At 40.3% G+C, this 15,528-nt stretch overlaps 1 protein-coding gene across 3 annotated transcripts in view; it reads left to right on the forward strand.

Moving 5' to 3' along the window:
- Nucleotides 1-15,528, forward strand: part of abca12 (ATP-binding cassette, sub-family A (ABC1), member 12) — a 66,465-nt gene that overhangs the window by 28,342 nt on the left and 22,595 nt on the right. For 2 of the 3 annotated variants that reach the window (XM_032529027.1, XM_032529028.1), the window contains exons 29-48: nucleotides 134-240; nucleotides 1,344-1,543; nucleotides 1,944-2,020; nucleotides 2,979-3,109; nucleotides 4,710-4,880; nucleotides 5,357-5,521; nucleotides 5,797-5,992; nucleotides 6,777-6,916; nucleotides 7,280-7,399; nucleotides 7,567-7,657; nucleotides 8,022-8,201; nucleotides 8,675-9,002; nucleotides 9,938-10,052; nucleotides 10,294-10,623; nucleotides 11,382-11,451; nucleotides 11,557-11,691; nucleotides 11,943-12,104; nucleotides 12,335-12,518; nucleotides 13,601-13,819; nucleotides 15,322-15,518. In XM_032529027.1, coding sequence (XP_032384918.1) covers nucleotides 134-240; nucleotides 1,344-1,543; nucleotides 1,944-2,020; nucleotides 2,979-3,109; nucleotides 4,710-4,880; nucleotides 5,357-5,521; nucleotides 5,797-5,992; nucleotides 6,777-6,916; nucleotides 7,280-7,399; nucleotides 7,567-7,657; nucleotides 8,022-8,201; nucleotides 8,675-9,002; nucleotides 9,938-10,052; nucleotides 10,294-10,623; nucleotides 11,382-11,451; nucleotides 11,557-11,691; nucleotides 11,943-12,104; nucleotides 12,335-12,518; nucleotides 13,601-13,819; nucleotides 15,322-15,518 — 3,318 coding nt within the window. The remainder of the gene's footprint in view (nucleotides 1-133; nucleotides 241-1,343; nucleotides 1,544-1,943; nucleotides 2,021-2,978; nucleotides 3,110-4,709; nucleotides 4,881-5,356; nucleotides 5,522-5,796; nucleotides 5,993-6,776; nucleotides 6,917-7,279; nucleotides 7,400-7,566; nucleotides 7,658-8,021; nucleotides 8,202-8,674; nucleotides 9,003-9,937; nucleotides 10,053-10,293; nucleotides 10,624-11,381; nucleotides 11,452-11,556; nucleotides 11,692-11,942; nucleotides 12,105-12,334; nucleotides 12,519-13,600; nucleotides 13,820-15,321; nucleotides 15,519-15,528) is intronic. The other variant, XM_032529029.1, reaches the window with a different exon arrangement.

A 15,528-nucleotide genomic window follows, 5' to 3' on the forward strand; every position in this document is an offset into this window, starting at 1 on the left:
ATATTCTGAGTTGTAATGAAACCCAGTGGGATGTCTTTTCCCTTTCCTGTCCCACATTCCTGTCTAACTCTAATGACCTCTGTCTTATCCTCATTTTTTACCCCTCCGGTTCACTCTCTGCCTCTCTTCACAGAGAACCTGATGCTCATGCAAGAGATCATCCAAACAGCTGCTGAGCTCCTCCAGATCAACCTGACGGACCCTCAATTCACAGAGCATTTCGGCCACCTGAGATTCAAGGTCTCTGCATTAACCCTGACATTTCCATCAAAACAGAATGACTGAAACTATTATATGGGTTCATTAAGTGTTCTAAAAAGCACAGTTATTTGTGGAACTGAATTTGATATTGTAAACCTAACATGACATAAATGTGGCCAGGTGTGTGCCTGTGATAAAAGAGTCCCAGCAGTGTTATTAGGTTGGTCATGCTATGTTGTGGTTATGAAACTGTGTTGTTTGAAAGTGGTCAAACTGGAGAAAAATGTAGCCTCAACATGAACATGAATAGCCCACAAATACAACAACACCACTAATTAGACTTTGATTACAGTTCGAACTAAATGTTTTTTTGTAGGTTAACAGCGCTATGTTTTTTGATTAAATACTTAAAAGCTGCTAATTGTTGCTTGTGCCAAAAGAGCTACATAAATCACAAGTATTCAATGCTTTGCTCAGACCTGAAGGGAAAGTCTGAAACACAGAATCGTCCCCCATCAAATTCTTTAGTTGGATTGGAGTTCTTCGAGTCACAGTGAGATAGATTTTTTACACACTCTAGCCCTAGTCTTGCCTAGCCAGACCTACACTCCACAGTGCTTTGGAGGAGGGTCTGGCTAGTCCGCATTCCAGGAGGTAGAAAAACATGCTCATCTCTAAACCAATCACAATCGTCTCGGGCGCCGGACTCAATGGCGGTGCCTCTGCAAAATATCCTTGGGAAGCAACTTTTTGTTTTAGTCTTGCAACAGAAAACTCTGATTGGACCGATAGCCTTGGTAGCAGTCTGGATTTACGCTGCACAGATCTGAGGAGAAGTTACCCATAGTCTTCATTTATCAACTGGAGTTTAGAATGCCAACACAAGGAAAGTGGACGGTGACGGACATGAGGTACATCTGGCTAAACCTCTGGCGGCACCGGAACAATTTCGTAAATGAAATATAGTCAATTTAGACTGCTCTAGCAATAACCCTAAAGTCCCAAAATTAACCATCTAGTTAAATATTCCCACTCCAGAGTGGGCAGCAAAGTATGTCCAACCAATCTTTGCTGCATATGTTTGATCTTGAGGTTTGACCAGAAGCTTACTTGCTGCTGCTTATGTGACTGATTTATTGTAGGTGTGCACCTTGGAGAAAACAGAGTCTGTGCGTCTGCTGATGTCGGCCCTCTCCGTTGAGCCTGGTCAGCTGTGTAACACTATTCTACCCAGCCTGCAGATGTTAGTTGAGACTCTGATGATGAACGGGACTTCTCTGCCCGATGCCATATTCCAGACTGTCATCGGAGAGCCTAAAACCTTCGATGTCCACTCAGAATGGTACATCACTGTCTCCCTTTTAAAAAGTTTTTCTTTCAAGAGTTTTTACAGGAATGAGCAGCAATTTGTAAAGAGAGCGCTGCTCCCAAAATCGTCTAAATATTTACCTCTTTTATCGCTTCTGTATCTTTTGCTAAATAATATCACAGATTGATCTGGACTGTTCTACCTTCAAGGATTTGAGAGTATTATAGTCTGCAAAGTCAGACAGTTACCCTTGCTGTCTTTTTCTTGTGTTGGATTAACTGAAGTTTGGACCTCAGCCCTTTTAGCCTGCAGGATGCCTGGCAGCATTTGTATTTTAATTTAAATTAAGGAAAAGTTTCCCCTTAAGAAATAATTTTTGTATTTCTTGATTTAAGTGCCTTTATATGTTGTGTCTGTGTGTGTGTGTTTACAGGTCCTCTGTGTTGAGTCAAAGTTTAGGCTTTAACATCAGCATGCTGAGCTCTTTCAACATCAACATCACCTCCCCAGGTAAGGCATTTCTCTAAATAGATATTTTACATTTCTGCACCACTATTACACAGTTTTCATGGTAGACCCTACATTTCTGCATTTCACGCCACACATATTGGACTTCTCGCTGCTAATTTTGTTGTTTTGTTTATAACTTTTTGGCTGGCCAGTTATGAATAAGGAAAAGAATGAACACATATGAGAGAAGAAGACTTTATATCCAAAATCGTATATACACATTATAAATTTGCAAATGGTGAATATATATCAATTTTGGGGGGAAAAAACAGCAATCACTTTGAATCCAAAAAGTAAGTTTTGTTCCGTCCAAAATTCGGATTGAGGGCTGTGGTCACTTTTGTATTAAAGGGGCGATGCCTGGTGTACTGTCAGTGGAAAAAGGGAGATCACAAATCTTGTTTCCATAGCAACAGACGGCTTATTTCAGCTCACCTGTCGCTTGCTTGTGTCTGATGTCACTGCTTTGTTTGTAGCTGGACTAATTAACAGTATGGTAATAACTTACTACAGTGGCCAATTTCTCCACTGTTACTTTGTCCATGATTGTTGCTCTAGTAACTATTAAACCAGTGTCTCCTTTACTGACAAAACCATTGTCATTCAGCACGGTACTCTTTCAGCTTCAGAGGGTGTCTTCTCTGCCAAAACAACAGCCAGATATGGCTCTATTCAAAGAGTGTTTTTGTATTAAATAGAAATTGGCATTTGGTAATGAAAAAAAGACAGCTACATCTGAACAGCAGTACCACTAGATACCTACTTTTAAGAATTCATTGAAAAATGTAACTTGTTGCAAAAATAATTCAGTCTTTTAGTTTCCTCCATTTCTTCCAATTGAAACTACATATAATGGTTCAATACAAAACAACAAAAACAATACACTGTATCAATGTTATAATAAAAAAAATTTACTTTTCAACTTGCTTCTCTCCTCCTATATCTCTTTATTTCCCAGGAGTGGTGACGGTCGGTGAGATGCTGAGGAATAAGACAGCCTTCCTTGTGGATGTTCAGCATCACATGCATTTTGATCCAGCTGCTCTCCTCCTCTTGATGAACACCACACTACCAAACAACAACTTAGAGGTGAGCCAGGGACATCCTCAGTATGTATCCACATACGGTATTATAGGTGAAGATAAACCTTTATTGATCCCCACAGGGGAAATTTGGTTGTTACAGAAAAGCAATGGTACAGATAAATAGAGAAAGTAAAAGAATAAATAATAAAACTCAGATATAAAAAAAACTAAACTAATATAAGATTAGAAAAACTATACAAGAACACAAGGAGACAAATATTGCAATTTAAAGTGACAGTCGTGGGTGTGCAGGTAGCTCCGTTGGTAGAGCACGCGAGCGCTCGCGGAATTGACTTTGACCTGCGGCCCTTTGCTGCATGTCACCCCCCCCCCCTCTCTCCCCTTTTCATGTCTTCAGCTGTCCTGTCAAAATGAAGACCTAAAATGCCAAAAAAAGAATCTTAAAAAAAATTGAATGATTAATAGCAGCAGAGTTAACAGTGGACACCAGACTGTTGATGTGATCAAATAATATCACTTGGTGTTTGTCTTAATACAGATATGCCATGCAATATTATATGTTGACATAATATAGTCTTATACGATAAATTAAGATGGCATTGGATATAAGATATTTCAGGAGGCATAATGTGTAGTACAGCAATATAACAGGATGGAATAGAATAGAGCATCAAGTATAACATTCTACTATGAGCATAATGTATTATAATACAATAAGTGTAATACAGTAAGTGTAGTATTTTTGTGTAGCAATGTAAACATAATAGGTATGCAATCCAGTGGTCCAGCAGAGAAACAATGGAAAGGGAGAGTAGTGTGGCTGCTAGCAGCTACATGGTGTGCATGGTCTCCAATAATAATATATATATAAAAAAAAACGTGATGGGCATTTTCGGCCGTTATTGTGATAGGAAAGCGGAAGAAATGAAAGGGGAGAGAGAAGGGGGAATGACATGCAGTAAAGGGCCACAGGTCAGAGTCTCTGTATATACCAACTGAACTATCCGGGTTTCCGTTTTTTCTTTTAATCAGTCTTATATATATATATATATATATATATATATATATATATATATATATATATATATATATATATATATTTATATAGTTTTAGAGGATTATGCCAGAGAGTGTGGCAAGCTGGTTGAAGAAGGCAAAAGGGTGAAGAAGGCCCAATTACAGATGGGGGGCATGCGACAGCAAGGGGGACCATAAGACTTTGAGCCATAAAATGTTAGGTCTTGAAATTGTGGCGTTAGCGGCGACTCTTTGGAAATATCTTGGTGCACCTACATTTTGTGCTGGTGTACCTAAATAAAAAGGTTAGGCGCACCAGTGCAACCAAGGCAAAAAGTTAGTCTGGAACCCTGATTCAGAGCAGCAGGATTGACATAACACACTACATGTTTTAATTAAATGGAGGAGCAATCAAACACACCATGTTCCAAAATGCCACTCTAGCATAGGGATTTGAAAGCCCATTCACAATATAAAGCCTCGGGTGAACAGTTTGAAAGTAGAACTCTGGTGTCAGTATTGTAAATGCATTATTAGAGCATGGATCGGATTTATGGCTGGTCTATGCATGATGTAAATGTGCTTCTTTAGCCAGTATTAATTGTTTTCACATGCTTTTGAAACAGATCCTCTCCTGGTTCGTCAACCTGCGTCATTGCAGCTCCAAAGAAGCCATGACAATGAAAGAGACAGATGACGTCATCTTTAACACTTTCTGCTCCTTGTCTGCTGAACAGTGGTACAGCTTCTCACTTCTAATGGCTCGCCATCTCAACATGGAGAAAGTCATTTACAGAGTAAGGCTGAATTCAGGACATGGTACACTTTTTTTATATTTGAAAAAAATAGTCGAAAATGGGAATGGGATGATTGCACATTCTTCTGTAATGGCCAAAAAACTTGTTTCTGTTCTGGCAGTCACAAAACAAGTTTGATGCTCCAGCGTGTTTGTTTGAGGAAAATGTAAAAAAGAGAGACATGTTTTTGTACAAGAAAATGTTTGTTCACTAGACAAAGCGCTTCCTCCCTCAGATATTTAATAACTATGTTTAATAACGTTTTTTTCTATTTGATCTCAGAAAACTGCCTATCCCCAAAACAAATTTACTTACCCAGATACCCAAAACAGGATCATTTAATATGCCTATTTTCGTTATGGTTTTGGTTATTTTAATTCTGGGTTTTATTTATTACATTACGGTGTCCTAATCTGTTTTTTGATGAGGAAGTTAAACAACAGAAACATGTTTGAATGGTCTTTCCTGTCTTTTAGATGGTGTTGCCTGAAGAAATTCAGAGCCTGGTGGGAGTTTTGCTCAATATGGCTGAATCTTTAACCAACATGATGAACATGGTTCTTCCTGCTGTTAGTCAACTTCAAACCTACATGCTCTCCGTCCAAGACCGCAACCTGGTGGCCAACAACGAATTCAACGAAGTAAAGTCTTTGTTCTTGTACAGTCACTTATCAGTCACCCACAATATATTCATTTGTGGGTTCATGTTTGAAAAAGAGGAATGCAGTTTCAGTGATTAAAATATCCCTGTGGCCAAACTGCATACCCAAAACTTGTGCAGGCACCATTGATTTCTTCTTAGCTGAGGCTTATTTTGAATGGATTTCAATGGATTTCCACTTGCATGAAAAACATTCAATTTTGAATACATGACTATCATGCAGTATTAACAGTTTCGATTTCTATTTTGCCCCAGATGGTGAGAGGACAGAGAGCCAGCATCTCTACCAAAGCTACATTTGTCACCCTCTCTCGAGCACTGTGCAGTAAAGGTATGCTGGCTCTGCTTGGAATCTCCAAACTCCCCGTCATGCCAGAGTCAAATGCCTCCTTTCCCAACCACCGCCAGAGGGAGGAGATGATTGAGAGGTTCAAGATTCCACGAAATGCCAGTATGTTGGGAGGGGGAAATATTTAGGGCTTTGGCAAACTGAATTTTAATGTCAATGCATTCACCATTCTTAAGCGTATATGTGGTCTTGGTATTCAGTGTTTTAGCGATCGAAAGCTTTTATAGTTAGTATTGTCTTGTTACAATATATAGATAATAAAATATAAGTACATGTACTGTATGCACATACATTTTCCTGACTTTATGAAGTAATGTTTTCATTTGTGTTCTTCGCCTAAATCACACAGTTGGCAGTTACAGACTAAACTATCCCACCCATCTAAATTGAATTTGGATATGGGTAGATACTTTTCTGCTCGCAGAAAGTAGAAATGAAAAATTCTGGCTGTTCTAAGGAAATCTGAAACCACCAATAATTTACCCCACTTTCGCTACCAAAACACATTGGAATGGTGTTCTGTTTGCTCACTTTACAGGATTACATAATGTTTCTTATCATCAGCTGATCCCATTAAAAGACCAAAACTAATATTAATTGATTCTACCATCCAGGATTGTTGGAACTACATATTTGTGACCATTTAAAAGATTATTCAGTAGTCAGGAATGACTTACACATTATTGTTCTTTCATTTAATTTGTTGACAATAGGAAAATGATCAAATAGCATCAGCTTTGTCTTTAAAGCTAAAAAACGATCCTCAAAATGTCTCAATAACTTTACAAAAAAAGCAGATATCAAACTTAACCATTGGACAATTAAAACTTTTACCCTTGTGAATACTGTATGTCAAATTGTCCTCCCCTTTTCTTTCCTCGTGTAGGTCCCTTCTGTATGGACATGTACCTGGACATGGTCAATACCACAGGAGGAGCCATCGCTTGGGCCTTCCTCAAACCCATGCTGATGGGACAAATTCTGTATACCCCTGACACACCTGTCACCAGGGCTATAATGGAGAAGGTATATAGTACATACTCAAACATGTCACAGCCAGCTTGTCTCTGGGTGTGCAACTGCATGACCTTTCTGAACTGTATGTTCTATATCCTCCCAAAGCCCTCATCTGACTTTGTCACGTTTTTGCAAACAGTTTTTGTCACTTCTACTTCTTCTAAGTGATTGTTACCTGTGTAGTCTTAACGCACCCTTGACTGGCATGTAGTAAACAAGAAATACAGTGTGGAGGTATACACATATTTTTACAGAATGCACCGCTATCTTCTACTTTAACCAAACACACACAAACACACAAAGCGGTATGAAATCTTGCTGATACCCAGCCATTCCACATCTTCTACATGTACTTGTTCTCTCATTGTCCAGGCCAATGCCACCCTGCAGGAGTTTGCAAATCTGGGGAAGTACTCCAAGGACTGGATTACGTCCTCCAACTACGTTGTAAAGTCGGCCCAAATACTCAGCAACACATTACCAATGCTGCAGGTATGAAAACACACAACTATCTCCTGTATATCTAATTAGTCTTGCTGGTTCACTGTGTTGCTGGCTGAAATTCTGGAGATAAACTTTGCAGTGCTCTGCGACGAGTATCGGCAGCCAAATCTTGATGTTGTGCATCGTCTCTTCCGCTCTCTCTCCCCTTCTGTCAGAATTCCCTCAGCAATTCCTTTGTTGTGAGTTTCATTGAGATGCAGACAGACATCAATGTCGGCACACTGAAGGAGACGCTCAGCAACTTCTGTAAGTGAGCATTTGAAGGTCTTATTTTGTAAGCTGCAGACACCAGGCTTACCTTTATATTTCTACTTCACTTATTGCCTGTAAAATATACATGCTATTAGAAAATAGGGCTGCTCCTTAGGTTTACAGGAAGCGTTGCACTCATTTCAACATGCATTTCTTTGGGCTTCTCTCCGTGATGTGATTACGTATGTCAGTCATTTTTTTTCCTCAAGGGATGACTTTGACGTACAGGTATTGAAATTGATTGCATTATATTGTCAGACCATATTTCTATCCTAGTTAACATACAACAACAGGGCATGCCACTGAGTTTCTGTTAACCCTGTTGGTAAATGTCTAAATGTCTTTTTCTTTTCCAAAGCTAACATGACTGTCATGCTGGCGAACAACAAACACGTACTGGATCAGATCACCATCTTGTCCACACTGATGGTAAACCTCTCCTCCTGTATCAAGTTTGACCGTTACCGTGGCTACGACTCTGCTGATGAGCTCAATACTGCAGCTCAGGACCTTGCCAAAAACCGTGATCTGTACGCAAGTGAGTAAAAATAGGGTATAATGCAGATGTTTTTTTATGTGAAAAGAGCAAACTAATTCCATTAATTTCTGACAGTGCAGCACGCATCAATGACCTGCACTGATTTTGGATATTGATTAATCTTCCCACTAAATACAACACTTTTTCTGGACTTCTGTCAGTGGTAAAACTTGTGGGTAAGATTTCATTCTGCAAGGTTTTATGTGTGTAAGCACAGCCTGTGACAGAGGCTGGCAGCCTCAAAGGTACATCCACCTCATCAAACAAATACTCATGTACAGTATTGTAATCTACAGTGCTTCCTCTAACGGGTTCTTCTCTGTTGATAATGAGTTGAGATGAGAAGCCTTACAGGAGATCTGACTCTGCAACAGTTCATCTCGGACTAGGAACATAAGTGCTAGTCTTTTCTTTTAATGTTGTCATTAAGTTTAAAATGTGTGCAGTAAGATGGTGCAATCTGTCTTTTTAAGGTGTCATCTTCAAGCTTCCCAAAGACAAGGACTCATCCAAGAATCGCCAGGCCCGGTCTTCCTCCTCAACATTCTCGCTACCTCCCAAAGTCAGCTACACTATCCGCATGCACATGGACAACGTCATGCGAACTGACAAAGTTCGGGACGCCTATTTTATGAAAGACAACTACATCTCGGGTGGTCGGAGAATGCGCTACAACCGTGGCTTTATCTACCTGCAGGAGAACATTGATCGGGCCATCATTGAGACCCAGACTGGACAGAGAATCATGGAGCCAGCCGTCCAGCTGCAGCCATTCCCCTATCCTTGCCACCCCCGGGATGAGTGAGTTCCCTAAACACATGGATGCACACTCACATTCCTACATGTACTAAACATGCAAACACACACACACACACACACACACACACACACACACACACACACATACACACATGCTGTATGAACATGCTCCCGTATGGATGCATGCATTATGAAAGGATCCATAATGTCTCTGAGGGGAAGCACAGGCATTGATGTGGAATAATACATCCTCTCTCATTATTTATTTGCCACTTGGGACTGACAGCAAGTAGTCATTCATAGAGACTCTTCGCATTGTAATTGGCTCTGCACCTTGTGCATGAATATTCACTATTATTGTACATTTGATTTTGAAGGTCATACACCCTTAAGGCTCTTGAGGAACACCACCCATCTCTACATATACACTTCAAAACAATGGCTTGGCACTAACTTGTGCTTCGATACACTGCATTGCTTTCAATAAATCATCCTTGACCGTAATGCCTATTCTTGCCCTCAAGTGCTGATACCTCATCTAAGAAGCACCAGCGGACCACTGTCTCTGGCCGTGCTCTGACCAACTATAAGATATGATAAACCTTGCCTCTCTGTTGTTCGGATTTGTAACTTAGCAACACAATTTCTGACATGAGCTGTGAAATAAGGCTGGGTAGTATGAAAGACAGCAAGCACTGAATTCCTACGTGTCAGGCTCCAGAAATGATTAGATCAAAGAAAGGAAAATATAAAATAGAGAGCCATTTATTTTGCGTAAATAATAAAAGGATCATAACACGGCTGTCAAAAAATCCCCAAACCCTCCATTGCTATTGCTCTTCCACTCTGCATCTCTGTCTCTGTGTCAAGCCAGTGACTGAATAATAGACCTTTTTTTAATCTGCTGTTGTTGACAGTGATTGGATGTTAGGTTTTCTACAAATTTGACTGACAGTTGGCATCTCTGCATTCCCCAGGTACCTGGAGGCCATCTCTTTTGTCTTCCCGATCATGATGATGATAGCCTGGGTGCTGTTTGTGGCTGATTTTGTGAAGAAACTGGTGCATGAGAGGGAGCTAAGGTTGCATGAGGTAGTGTTTTTTTTCTATTTGGAAAATTATCAAATCTGTCGCTGTATTTTTGCATTAAACAATGATTTATTTCTAAGATGCCCTGTAATGATACTGAAAATTTCTCTTTGTCTTTTAAAGAACACTCAAATTTCTTGTCAAATACAAATTATTTCTAAATAAAGCATTCCTTTAAACACAACATTTCTGTCCTGACATTTCCGTGTGTTGCCATATGTTGCTATTCTTCCTTCTCCCACAGTACATGAAAATGATGGGAGTCAACCCACTCAGCCACTTCTTTGCCTGGTTCCTGGAATGCGCCGCATACTTGGTGGTGACCATCTTCATCCTCACGCTGGTGCTGAAGTACGGTGGCATTCTGCCCAACAGTGACGGCTTCATCCTTTTCTTGTACCTCTGCGACTATGGTTTAAGCATCCTGTCCTTCAGTTACCTGGTCAGCTCCTTCTTTGACAAGACCTACATTGCCGGCCTGAGTGGCAGCCTCCTTTACATCCTCTGCTTCTTCCCCTTCATTGTGGTCGTGGCCCTGGAGACAAATCTCTCCTTTTCCCAGAAGAGCGCCCTGGTAAGGAACTGCTGAACCTCCTCTGTCATGACTTAAACTAGTATTAGTACTGTGATGTCTGCAATAACCTAAAAAGCAAAAATTGTTATTTGTTATGGAAGATACAGAATTTGAATGTCCAAATTGAATGCAGATATACGGAACATAGTGGAAGTTATGTCATTTCATTTTATTCCAAAATGTTATTTACTCTATCCATTGAAGAAAGTAATTTTACCAACATTATGATTCAAAAGATATCAGTGAAGCCTCAAAAAGATTGTTGCGTTATGAAATAATCAAAGTAAACAGCAGATTTTACCTCCAGTTGTTTTGTATTGAGGTTGAGGTTTTATCAACATTTTTCAATTTGACATACAAGAAGCAATGTTAGTGAAGGGCAAACTGACAGTTAAAAACTGTTTCTGTTTGCATTGCACACTTTTCTTATGCTGACATACAGTACATTGTGCAAAAGTACCTAATACATGCTTTATTTTATTTTTTATTTTTGTACTTGCTGTCTAATAGTCATCGGAGGTCAGACATAACATCACTGCACACATCTAAAGCCTTCTTTGAACAAAAGTTTTTAGTACGTTGAGCAAGAAAAAAAAAAAAAGAGAAACGCTTGTGAAGTACATACTACACAAAGTTGTAAAAGTTGAGGAATTATAGAAACCTTTTGTCAAAATACAGTAGATACATTTTTTGATGTTATCTTTTTTGCTGCTTCTGTTTCTGTATCCTGTCTAATTTGTCTCTCATTTTTCCAACAGAGTTTGTTTTCCCCGACATGTTTCAGCTATGCCAGTCAATACATCTCTCGGTACGAGTCCCAAGGAGAAGGTACTGTATATGCATGTAGACATCTTGTATCAAACAAGATCACTTTGACATATAAGCTACTTTAGTCAGTGGTAAGCAAATTAAATCTTCTGTTGGCTTCTTTAGGCATTCATTGGAGCAACTCATACATCTCGCCCATTGCTGGAGACACGGCTTCATTTGGTTGGCTGTGCTGGCTAATGCTCATCGACTCAATCCTCTACTTCCTCATCGGGGGTTACATCCGCATGGTCTTCCCAGGTAAACCTATAAAATCAGGTCTCAACTCATGTAGATTGATCTTAATTCGAGGAGTCCAGATTCTATCTAATCTGAGACATACAATGTTAATATGCTGTGTTAATAAATGTGTGAAGAGCAAAATAGCTCTTCTCGTCTATCTAGAAGGGTTAAATCTGATCTTATAGTTGGTCTTTATTCATTTTAGAACATTGTCTTTATATGGTTTTAATGTAATAATGAGATATCTTGGGTTCTTTTTTACCCTTCAGGAAACTACGGCATTTCTTCCCCTTGGTACTTCCTTTTCAAAGGCTCCTTCTGGGCTGACCTGTGCTGTTGTGTGAAGTCAAACATTAAGATGGGCAGAGGGCTCCTCTTCACCAACATCATGCAGAAAAACCAGCCTGTCTTCACCGATGACAAGGGAAAAGGTACAGGGGGAAAAATGACATTGTACTATCTTGCGGCAGATAACTATAAGCAATGCTGTCTCCTCAGGTGTTGTGCTTTGAAGCAGGAACATGATGTCTTTCCTTTCATGTCATTTTTTTTTTTAACCTCGGCACCTCACTACATTTATATCTGTCCCTCACTGTTCATTTAATTCCTGTCCCCTGTAAGTGTGATTTACAGGTTTCCTATGTCTCTTTGTTTCTCTTAGGTCAGAGCACTCTTTCCTCTCAAGCCGGGGAGGATTTCTCAAATCTCCCAGTGGGCGTTGCCCTCCACGGTCTCAGCAAGCTCTATGGCGACCGAGTAGCTATTCAAAACCTTAACCTTTCCTTCTACGAGGGCCAAATCACCTCACTGCTTGGTCACAATGGAGCCGGCAAGACCACCACCATGTATGTGTGGCACAATCTTGCTTCATTTTCACTGTATCAGCATATCGTAAGATGAATACAAATGCATTTTGACCATTCATATACCATATGAGGTGTCTTTACCATTTGATTTGTGCATCCCTATAATGAGAGTCTGCTGCTGACAGGGAGATTGTTTTGTCCAAATCTGGCACAGCAAATGCACCGTGGTAGAGATTAGCCTGACAGGTCTTCACCAACTGAAGCACTTACATTTACATTTTAAATTTGACTAATTCTGCTGATGCTCTTATCAAAAGCAACACACATTGAGTGCATCAGCAGAATAAAGGCCATTTTAAGGTTGTGCAAAGGCTCCACGCAGAGCTTTCGACGTAGCCTACGATAGTGGCCTGATGTTTATACTTGTGCGCTGGTGTGTGCATCGAGCCGGCACGGTTTTGTGTCGGTGTGTGTGGGGAGTGGGTGAAAGAGCGAGGGAGAAGTGAGAGAGTGATGGCGATTAGCTTTGGAGCGAGTACCGACCCTAGTCATAGTGAGAAAAACAAAGTGTCTCCCCTGTGTTTTCCGACCAAGGTGGGAAATCTGTAGCAGGAAAAGTTAACCCCTTCCTTGATCTCATGTTGTTTATGGAGAAGGAGAACCAGGAATTGTGTCGGAGGAAATGCAACACTACCAAGCCATAGCCAAGCGACGTGTGTCGCTGTGACGTGTAGTTACATTTTTTGCACGTTAGGCTCAGCGTAGGGTCCGGTATAGAGGCAGAGGGGTCTGCGGGGGTACGACCGTTGATTATACGCACAACCATAAAACGGCCTTAAGATTCCACAGTGTTTAAAACAACCTAAAGCAAGAATGGCTTTCATGTTCTACAATGCTCATTGCACCAACAAATCATAATTTAACTTTAAGTACTGGGGGGAGAGATAGCTAATGGGGCAAAAATAAAAGGTACTTTCAATATTTAATATCCCAGGTAGCAAATATGAGCTAAAGCAATTAAAAACTGTCTGACAATATATTTGAATTAAATGCTTTTTCCCAACACGTTACATAACAAAAAAACAAAACAGAATTAACAAATGTTCACGCTTTGGGCTTAGGTCTCTCCTGACTGGCCTTTTCTCCCCATCTTCGGGCACCATCGAGGTGTACGGCAGGGACATGCAAACCAACATCGAGGATGTTCGAAAAGAGCTAGGAGTGTGCATGCAATATGATGTCCTCTTTGACCACATGACCACCAAGGAGCACCTGCTGCTGTACGGCCAGATCAAGGCCCCACACTGGTCATACAGGGAACTACTTGAACAAGTCCGCACGTGAGTGATCAATCATCCATTACAGGAAGCATGCTCAATATCATAATGCATTCAGTCGTAATGCTTGCTCATGTTTAAAGATTATGTCAAGGGTTCTGAGTGATGTAGCAGTGCCATTGGATATATTTTATAATCTGTTTTGTTCAAAGACTTCATGAAAAGGTCTCTATAGTTTAGCCAATTACATATTCCTCCAATAAAAAGTAAATATGCCAGTTTTACAGTGAATAGTAGCCAATGCTTAACACCAGTAACTGGTTAAACAGGGAACCTTTTAAAAGAATACAGATATATCTAACCCTTGATGGAAGAATTCTAAACTGTGGTAAGGACAAAGTTTTTAGACCGTTTCAGATTTTCCAATGTATGTGTATGGGAACAGAATGTTGAGCGCTAGAGGGGAAAACAGGGCGGGGAGCTGCTGTACGATCCTCTGAAATTGCTTTCTCCTAAAGTTTTCACTCTTCATACATCATGGTTGGTGAAAATGTAGGAAATTTTGTGCCGGTCGCAGACATGTAACTATGGAGTCCACCGCACTTGAACCTTTGGCTCTGTTCATACCAACTGCCGATAGAAGGAACGGAAAAAAAATATCTGGAAGGATGCAGACGGTTCCTTGTTTGTTACCTGCCCTATGTCGCATATATTTGACAGCACAAACATAAAAACCACATCAATGCATTCACCAGACTTTTCTCTCTCTTGTGATGATAATATTTTTGCTGTTTGGACCCACGTTTTTGAATTACAGAACAAACTTAAGAGGTATAATTATTATTAAATGGATAGGTTTGACCCATTAAGGATACTGTCTCCCCCGCGCTTCTTTACTCCCTCACTGCGGAAATCACCATAGCAACAATGTCTGACACACCCACTTCCTATCATGGAGACTCTTTACTCTAGGCCATGTTGTCCTCTCTTTTCATGACAGGTCAAACAGCAGATTTACTGTTAGCCAGTGTTATTTGGATGTGCACCAAGTAGTAGACACAATTTCTTGCAGAATTTTCTAGTTACACTTGTTATTCTTATAATTTTTGCCAACTCTTTAGCATCTCAAGAGCTATGAAATGTATCAGACACTTTTACAGCTGACGATATTGTTCTCTGTGCATGCTAGGACAAAAGTTTTCTACATTTTCCACAAGGATTTTATCATGTTTTATTTATCTGCCTTTTGCATCCTCATGGATAAGCTTACATGAGCAAGCATTGGAAAACATGTCGTCATTCTGTGGCATCAGTGAGCTATTAGTTGAACCCCCAATTGCATCATGAGATTATTTCTGGAGGGTTTCTGCATGACAAGAGGAGCAGTAATAAGCCTGAACTTAAAGGCAAGAAAGTGTACCTCCCCTTTGGTTTCTGTAGTTCAGATACCCCTGCTGAGTAACTGATTGAAGTATAACTCAGAAACTGGGTTGTAATGCACAGGAAAAGTATGTTAACATACTGTATGTTCCATGTTATATGCTTTTCATTGTCTCCCCTACCAGCATTCTAGAGGAGACAGGCATGTACTCTCACAGACACAAGCGGGTGGGCAACCTGTCAGGAGGCATGAAGCGCAAGCTGTCAATCTCCATTGCCTTCATAGGGGGCTCTCGCTTGGTGGTTTTGGATGAACCCACCACAGGAGTCGATCCCTGCTCCAGGCGCAACATCTGGGACATTGTTACCCAGCACAAGAAACGTGAGCCTCT

The sequence above is a fragment of the Etheostoma spectabile genome, chromosome 11 (genome assembly GCF_008692095.1).
Source record: "Etheostoma spectabile isolate EspeVRDwgs_2016 chromosome 11, UIUC_Espe_1.0, whole genome shotgun sequence".
In the NCBI taxonomy this organism is placed as follows: domain Eukaryota; kingdom Metazoa; phylum Chordata; class Actinopteri; order Perciformes; family Percidae; genus Etheostoma; species Etheostoma spectabile.